The sequence below is a fragment of the Mercenaria mercenaria genome, unplaced genomic scaffold (genome assembly GCF_021730395.1).
Source record: "Mercenaria mercenaria strain notata unplaced genomic scaffold, MADL_Memer_1 contig_3422, whole genome shotgun sequence".
In the NCBI taxonomy this organism is placed as follows: Eukaryota; Metazoa; Mollusca; class Bivalvia; order Venerida; family Veneridae; genus Mercenaria; species Mercenaria mercenaria.
In genome coordinates this window covers 10,948-20,686 of record NW_026461558.1, presented here as the reverse complement: position 1 = coordinate 20,686, position 9,739 = coordinate 10,948, and the positions used below count along the sequence as shown (strand labels likewise).

At 34.9% G+C, this 9,739-nt stretch overlaps 1 protein-coding gene across 1 annotated transcript; it reads left to right on the top strand.

The window, feature by feature from the left end:
• Positions 1 to 1,555: 1,555 nt before the first annotated feature.
• LOC128553044 (uncharacterized) lies at positions 1,556 to 2,464 on the top strand. Its single transcript, XM_053534152.1, has one exon. The coding sequence runs from the start codon at positions 1,556 to 1,558 to the stop codon at positions 2,462 to 2,464; it is 909 nt and encodes a 302-aa protein (XP_053390127.1).
• The last annotated feature ends 7,275 nt before the right edge of the window (positions 2,465 to 9,739 follow it).

Here is a 9,739-nt window from a genome sequence, read left to right as displayed (position 1 = left end):
GGTCGTGAATTTCTGGTCAGAACAGATCACGGATCGTTACGATGGCTGATGAATTTCAAGAATCCCGAGGGTCAGGTAGCTCGCTGGATGGAGATTTTGTCATCATATCAAATGAAAGTAGAACATAGACCTGGAAGACTGCATGGAAACGCAGATGGCGTTAGTAGGATACCATGTCGGCAGTGTGGTTTAACTGATCCAGAGAAAATGCAAATTTCAAATACAGTTCCTATCACTGTAAATCAGGCGGCTTTCATTGGCAAGATAAACCAAAACGAAGATACACTAGAAACGTTACAGAAACAAGATAACGACCTAAGTACAGTTATTGAATGGGTCTCTTCAAAGAAAAAGCCTCTTTTCAAGGAAATCGGAGCAGAGGGCTACACTGTAAAATCCTTGTGGAACCAGTTTGACAGACTCGAAATGAAAGATGGTCTTTTGGTGAGACATATGGAAGATACAGAAACTAAACAATCAAGATACCAGTCACTAGTGCCAAGATGTCACAGAAGAAAAGTGCTCACCTGTGCACATGACATAAGGTCGGCCGGACATTTAGGGATCAGAAAAACTCTTTCAAAGATTAGACAGAACTTTTATTGGCCAGGCATGCAAAATGATGTTCGGTTGTATTTTGCAGGATATGAGATATGCATGAAACGCAAGGGACCCAATAAAACCAAGCAAGCCCCAATGCAGGTTGTAAGGAGTGGCTATCCTATGGAGGGGATAGCTATTGATATCCTTGGAGAGTTGCCCGAGACAGAACAAGGAAATCGTTATATTTTAGTGATAGCTGACTACTTCACTAAATGGACAGAATGCTTTCCAATGCGAAACATGGAAGCTGCTACTGTTGCCAGAATTTTAGTAGAAGAAGTTATAGCTAGGTTCGGAATACCATCACAGATACACTCAGATCAAGGCAGACAGTTTGAGGGAAAGTTATTTAAGGAGATGTGTGAGGTTTTAGGTATAGTAAAGACACGAACAACGCCATATCATCCTCAGTCAGATGGAATGGTAGAGAGGTTTAATAGAACATTAACGACGATGTTAAGTGCATTTGTAAATGAGAATCATCGAAATTGGGATGAGCAAATACCATAGGTGATGATGGCGTATAGAAGTTGCTGAACACGAAACAACTGGGATGAGTCCAAATATTTCTTATGCTTGGTCGTGAAGTATCTACACCACTAGATTTGATATTGAAATGCCATCAGGTATCAAACCAATACCAGATCATTGAATGGGTCTGGGAGTTGCGCGAAAGGTTAGAAACTGCTCATAACATTGTAAGGCAGAACACCGAAAAAGCAATAAATAGGCAGAAGCAATTGCATGACAAACGAAATTCTTTCGAACAGTTTCAGATAGGGGATAAGGTATATGTATATTTCCCAGTAAAGAAGGTTGGAACTTCATCAAAGTTCACATCCTTCTGGCGAGGTCCTTATACAGTGCTTGGGAAGTTATCCCAAGTTCTGTATAATATTGACTGTGGACGAAATCGGGCTCCACAAGTCATTCATTGTGATAGAGTTAGAAAATGAAGAACCAAATCTTACTTGATGAAACAGAGATCAATTTTGATAAAGATAGTGATGATGAAGGTAGAACTGGCAGAAACTCAGATGTAGATTTACCGGGTACAGATGATATTGATAAAAATAACGATTTGACAGACATCCAGAGTAACACTAGAACTCGTAGGAAACCGGTTTGGGCTAAAGACTATGTCTTTTCTCATTTAAAGTCCAAGATGCCAAAAATAAAGACTACAGTTTGTATAAATCCACTCTTGCCCATATGTCCTGTATGTAAGACAAGCATACAGAAAAATGAGAAGATTGAAGCTCATGTTGAAAAATGTAATAGAAGGGACGAACTAGAAAGGACATGTAAAGTCTGTGACAAAGTAATGATGAAGTATGCGTATCTTAAGAAACATATGAAGTTTGTACACAAAGTAGACGGATCTGGACGTATAATGAAGAGGCAGAGTGACAAGGAGGACTGGGATAAGAACCCAGATATAGCATTGGATTTTAAGGACAGTGAAAGTGAGAATGAAGAAAAATGTGATGCAAATTATAATACCGAGAGCGGAAGCAAATGTTATACGGTGAGTGCTCCCGATGATATGGAGAAAGTAGATAATAGGAAATCAGTGGATGAGAATACAGATAATGAAGATGAAAATTCAGGACAAAGGGAGGTTGAAGTTAGTATCTGTCGAAGTGATGAAGGAAGTAAGAAGAGACAGAAGACTGTTATAATTGAAGAAGGAGAGGTTAATTATGAATCAAACCTTCCATGCCCAGCAAAGCGATCATTAGCTATGGTGGATCTTAATCTAGGAGATTATGTTGACGAGGGTCATGTGAAGCCTACAGATATAAATATTGCTATCAATCAGAATGGTGAGATGACCATAAAAATGCTGGTAGAGAAGTGATTTGTTGTAAAAAAAAATTTGAGGAAAGTCTTAAAAAAATTAGATATATGAAATGGCTTTGTTAGCCAGGTTTAACTTATAACAAATGTTACAATGGTAATAGAAAAATGAACTTTTCTGAATACAGTAACTATAAATGCTTCAGTTTATATTTGTGTTTCAGGTTGAAATATTAAAATAATGGTCTCATATTTATAGTGGTGTACTTTGTTTTATAAATGTTAATCAAGTTTAGTATGACGATTGTTATATTTGTATATATATATATCATGCGGGACGCATGAATTTGGAGGAGGGAGTAATGTGGCGAGATACCTATGTTGATTTGATTTAGTTGTCATATACCTTAAGATTCGTACCTAAAATATTCGCACCACGTTTTCGACCCACCGATGAGTCGTCATAATTCAGTAGACTTAATTAAGTAAACATTAATCTTTCATGAATACATAGAAGAGAGAAAGTTCTATCTACTACTACTATAAAACCAATATTTAAGGCGTTAATAATGGAAAATATACAAAGATTAGTCAAATTACGCACTTAGATGATCATTGTACTAAGGAGCTTGATTTTGTCATTATCACTGAGCGCTCATTAATTACAGTTGGGTAAAAGGTTATAAATACCAGGGCAGCATCACGAAGTGATCAGAATCTGCCAAGCTACCGACTGAATAACATCGCTGAAAAATAAATAATATAATAAATTGCCAAATACTATCGGGTTCTTGACCTCCTATCATAGTCTGGGTTCTTACTCAGAACATTGCGTTCCGTTTAAGTTCCACGACGATAGGAACTCGACATCTGGTGGTATTTAGGTAAAATCTTAATGTATGGTATTCACCTCAGGCATAGTTTGTTGTGAATCGCCATACTACAAGAGATCCCATCCACGAATTTTGAGTGCTCGTCATCAGTTAAATTGAGATAGATTGATTAGCATTAATTATTTTATATTTCACCAATCATTTTAAGAATCATTTGTTTTCCAATCATTCGGCAAGGAAGCCCATAGAAAAATTATATTATATTTAATATACTGAGCTAGACCGTGCACGCTACAAGATCTTATCTAAGACCCCATCTAAAGAGCAGTGTAGAGCTAAGATGTATTGCTCCATTATATTTATCACTATGATCTAACTGACCGTTTCTTTTTCAGAAAAAAAGGTCAAACTATAATCCTATTGAGTCAGTATCAATAAATAAATATTGTACAATGTTACTTTTAATACCGATTTTTGGATTACCATATTAGTATTTAAATAGCTTTTAATTAAAACAATTAAGCTCATTGAAAACCATGACCTTTTCATGAAATGGTGAGCTAAAAGCATGTAATATGGACATATGTCCCTAATAACCCTTGAAGTTTTATGTAAAGTTGTCTTGACTATGTAGTTTTTTAATCTTTTACACGTGGTATGGTACCCTGTGGGAATCTACCATTTTGGCTTGATAAATATGACCCTTTCGTGTCCTAATTGCCATTTTGGCTTTATCTCAACCCTTTCGGTTCTATGCCATTTCGGCTCTGTTCATAGGAGTTTTACCTTAAGGGTAGTTGAATACTATAGACGATAGCAGATATAGGCTGAGCATCGGGAAGCTGAGACAGAGACCCAGAGTTTGGTAATCTACTGAAATAATAGGAGAGTTCCAGCTTATAGACGGTTCAGCATTATTGGCGAAGTACAGCCAAGGCATCGGGAATATACCTATATGGTAGTTGAATGCTATACTTGATCATCCAGGAGTCAGAGCAATCATATAGAGTTGAGAGGACAGAGGCCGAGCATCTATGCGATAAGACTCATATGTTGTTGATTCAAAGACATTGTCTGACGGGAACTTCAATAAAAAGACCAATCAGGTATAGCGTCTTCAGCCTATAGGAGTTTGAGCTTATTAGCTTTAATTGAAGATTGTTAGTTTGAAACATTTAGTGATTTGCCTGATCCCTGAAATTGTCTAGCTCATAATAGAAATCATTTAAGAATCATTGGTACACGAATCATTTAGGCAAGGTAGCCAGATGAAAATTCTACATATGAGATAGTTGGTCTCACCAGCTATACGTTTTAACAAAGGACATTCTATTTCGTTTGTCAGCTAGTTTTAGACATAAGGCAACAGAGAATTAACCGTAAGTACAGTTATTAACATGACTATGCTTTGACTATTGTTCAATAATATTAACATGACTACGCTTTGGCTATGGTTCAATAATATACAAATGTGTTTGCATTGTAGTTCTTGTATGCTAGGTAGGATTTTCTCTTGTGTTTGCCGAAGCTCAAAAAACCTGTCTTACATCAGGGGTCTATAATAAATCTCGAGTTGACAAAAAAAATGACAAAAATCACCTTCCAATGGACTGCAAAGAATTGTTTGAATAATTGGTACAAATCTCCGCTAAATGATAGCATGTGCTAAGAAACGGACACATTTAATCTACACGTATAAGCATCCTTACACTCAATTTTTATAATAAATATAGTTCTTTCTCTTCTCTGAAACTGTCATTGTCTGTCAGATTCTTGTATAGAAGGAATGTATTAAACTTCCCACCGGAGCATTGATGGATATGTTTATTCACTTTCAGAATACGTAATTCATCGTTATTAGTTTGTTGTCTGTTTAGTGTCATTCGTCGGCACAGTTCATTCTTTGCTTGACCGATGTAAATTTGTTGGCAATTCGCGCAGATGATAGAATAAATAACATTTTTTGAAATACAATTCATACTCTGTTTAACGGTAAACGTTTAACCGTTTGTATTGCTGGTGACATGTTCTTATTATTACGGGGTTTTAAGTTGTTACAAATGGAATGACAGTATATTCTGATATTTGATTTTCGCGTTCATTCGTTGCGATAGGTCCTTTGATTTCGTGCTTACTAATTTCTTCCGGATAGTTTTGTTTCACTAATTGTAACTTTAATTCTGAAAGTCGTCTTTCTTGTAACTGTTTATTTTTCACAATGGTGACTATTCTTGAAGCTAAGTTACTTATTCAAGTAACAATTTGAAATAACATGAACTATTACACTATTATGAATTGTAAGTGACTTGATCTGTTCCAGAAACAAGTAACTTCAACTATAACACTGGTCTGAACTGTTTGAACAACTCTTTAATTATTTCCAATCTTGGAAATAAATTTAGTGGACAAAAAAATATTTTGACAAATTTATAATGAAAATAATTTTCTATCTGTCAGAATTAAATATATCTAGATCTAATTCTGTATTTTACATCTATTGTTTACTGCACTTCTATGCAGTATTGAGATACCTGTATCAAATCTTTATTATTCAAAAACTCTACTACAGCATGTTTATACTCTCTGTATATGTCCTAGTTTATTTACTATACATGTACTCTAAGTAATACAGACCGCTATTCGATCTGCTATAAATAGTTACGTGTTTTCCTGTCATGTGACGGTCATGTGGTTGTCTACGTCACCCGTATATAGATATCAACCAATGAAAGGACGGAAATCTAGTCAGATGCTAGTCACGTGATTGTATACGTCACTCTAACTGCAGAGCGAGCCAATGAAACCGGGGGAATCCCAAAACACCGATGTAAACAAACCAAAAGTTAATCAATATCAGATAAATGGCTTGAATGCAAATAATACCAAAATACACAGTCTCAATCTAATGGCAAATTAACCGATTCTTTTCAAGAAAATATGCACCGGTTCACTCCAAGATCAAAACACTGTTGTAAATATGATACTACACAAAACCGAAAGTAGGTCACTTTGATTATCTGGTTTTCCGAAAATGTGTTTGAAATGAGTTTCAAAATAACACTTTTTACCTTGTCAAGTTAAAAGTTATACTGCTTAATGATGTAGAAAGTATACTAGTCAGTTATTATAGAAAAGAGTGAAGAGAATACCGTCACCAATGAGTTATCATGTAAAAGTGATTTTCTCTTACATTCTTACAATATCACACTAAATCTATAAATATCACAAACTGCAGCTATTTCAAAACATTCAAGATTTCAGAATGTATGCTTACTGTATCTAAACTATTTAATAATATCTCAGTATACAAGTGATAACTGCAATTTATGAATATTTATCAATTTTTTTTTGTACTCACACTCTGCTGACTGTATTTACACTGTACTGTAACTGTAACAATAGAACCTGACTGACCACTAGCACAGATAGTGTTATTTGTAATTGTGTCAAACACTGTGTCAATTTGTAAGTTAGCACTTTTCACTGATTAATAAGTCCTTATCTTCTAGCGTTTTACTATAAAAGTGTAACATATAAGTCCATGCACTGTCTTTCTAACTATAAAAGTCACTTGAAAGTTTATGCACTGTCGAAAGTGTCACTTGGAAGTTTATGCACTGTCTTATCTTCTGTAATTTTATGATAAAACTTATAAGTCTATGTACTGTCTTCTTGCCTCCTCCCGAAAATTCGCTGTCCTCAGTGTTCCCGTGTACGTACTCCGTTGACGTCTGAAATAAGATATCCAGCCTTTATGTGGGTTGATTCCACTAATATCAATTCCAGTTTATACGTATTAACACATGGATTCACTGTATTGAATCCTAACGATTTGTAATCCGGTGAATGAATGTTCTGATTGTATAATCCACATGTATAAATTAAATTCACTGTGACATGTGATATCACACGATTGAAATAAACTACTAGTCACTAGTCCTTGATGTCCTGATTTGAACGTTTGAAATACACTAGTGTCTGATCTTCTGATTGAAACACTAACGGTTGTTCACAAGAAATCATGTTGGGCGCCAGATGTTACGGGGGTGGTATCGACGCTATATTAATAATAATAATAGTCCGAACCCCTAAGGGTCTATGAGTTCGATTAAGAGTCCGCTTGTGTAACTGGATGGTAGATCTACTAATAGATCTAATATGATAATATGTAACGACTAGGTCAAACTCTTCTATATCCAATTTATTCAACCGTTTACTTAAGTAGTACAGCAACACATTCTGAAAGCAAAGGTTAAAAGATATTCAATACATGGTCAATCATATTAAAAGCAATACACAATACATAATACATATATTCTCGTAAGTACCGTACATTCGCATTTAGAACATATCAACAAACGCGTCTAGTGGCCAAAATAACCTATTTGTCCTATAACGTAAACAATACTTATAAACACATATAGTTACATATACAACACATTTAGTTATACATCTAGTTACACATAGAGTTACACTCACCAGTGACTGTTACTTGATACTGCAAAGTTAAATGTTAGCAGTGAATAGAAGATAGAAATGTGATTGCAGAAATACAAGTGTCACTCTGAAACTCACTTCTTTTTAAATCATGAAATTCACAATTCCAAAGTTACTAAACTCAAAGTGAACCCAATACAAAGACTTAATTCCCTGTACAATAAATCAATCAATAAGCAACAACAGGACAAATACAAACCACTGGAAATACATTTCCTGACCACTGGTAAAAACACATCTTTCCAACAAAGACTAAAATGGCTGACTGACCAGTATTTTCAAAAAGGTCACAGGTCAATTGAAAACCACCAAACCGCGGTAAAACAGATAACTCTTGATAGGTTAGAGATACAAGGTGGACAAGGTTGACGGAGTTGTCTCCCTTATGAAATCTTAAGTTTTAATAGAAAACGGACCCGGTTACAGTAGCCAGATGAAAATTCTACATATGAGATATTTGGTCTCACCAGCTATACATTTTAACAAAGGACATTCTATTTCGTTTGTCAGCTAGTTTTAGACATAGGGCAACAGAGAATTAACCGTAAGTACAGTTATTAACATGACTATGCTTTGACTATTGTTCAGTAATATTAACATGACTATGCTTTGGCTATGGTTCAATAATAAACAAATTTGTATGCATTGTAGTTCTTGTATGCTAGGTAGGATTTTCTCTTGTGTTTGCCGAAGCTCAAAAAACCTGTCTTACATCAGGGGTCTATAATAAATCTCGAGTTGACAAAAAAAAATGACAAAAATCACCTTCCAATGGACTGCAAAGAATTGTTTGAATAATTGGTACAAATCTCCGCTAAATGATAGCATGTGCTAAGAAACGGACACATTTAATCTACACGTATAAGCATCCTTACACTCAATTTTTATAATAAATATAGTTCTTTCTCTTCTCTGAAACTGTCATTGTCTGTCAGATTCTTGTATACAAGGAATATATTAAACTTCCCACCAGAGCATTGATGGATATGTTTATTCACTTTCAGAATACGTAATTCATCGTTATTAGTTCGTTGTCTGTGTAGTGTCATTCGTCGGCACAGTTCATTCTTTGCTTGACCGATGTAAATTTGTTGGCAATTCGCGCAGATGATAGAATAAATAACATTTTTTGAAATACAATTCATACTGTGTTAAACAGTAAACGTTTAACCGTTTGTATTGCTGGTGACATGTTCTTATTACGTGGGTTATAAGTTGGTACAAATGGAATGACATTATAATCTGATATTTGATTTTCGCGTTCATTCGTTGCGATAGGTCCTTTGATTTCGTGCTTACTAATTTCTTCCGAATAGTTTTGTTTCACTAATTGTAACTTTAATTCTGAAAGTCGTCTTTCTTGTAACTGTTTATCTTTCACAATAGTGACTATTCTTGAAGCTAACTTAAACGGTATATAAATTATAGTGTGTTTTTGGTGACGGGAATTGAAGTTCAAATAATTATGTGTGTCAGTAGACTTCCAGTCCAAGTCCGTCGTTCCATTTTTAACTGATTTTTTTACAGGAATATCTAAAAAGGTTTAGAATAATAATAATATGACCTGGTATATATATATATATATATATATATATATATATATATATATATATATATAACGTGAAAATATATTTTGTTTCCAGATAGAGATTTGTTCGTAGAGGAGAGGCAAGAATGCAACAATTTAGATGGGGACTTAGCGAGTATAAAAGAACATCAACTTGAAAATGAAACAAAAGGTAGGGACAGGTGCAACGGGTATAGACAACCCGGAAATAGACCCTACGATCTATTATGACCTATAGATACATTTTCAGAAATCTGCATTCTAATGCCTTAACCTGATAATAAAATAATGTACGTGTTATCCTGTCTGTTGAATATTTTCTTAATAATGAAAGGTCGTAACTGACCAGTCCTACTACTATCCTCTTAATACCAAGCGCCAAGCCAGAAAGCTTCTAGTACGTCTTTGGTATGACACGGCCAGGGATCAAACACACAAC

Excerpts from the sequence above, each read along its gene's own strand:
- LOC128553044 (XM_053534152.1), top strand. The coding sequence starts at position 1,556 with ATGAAGAACCAAATCTTACTTGATGAAACAGAGATCAATTTTGATAAA.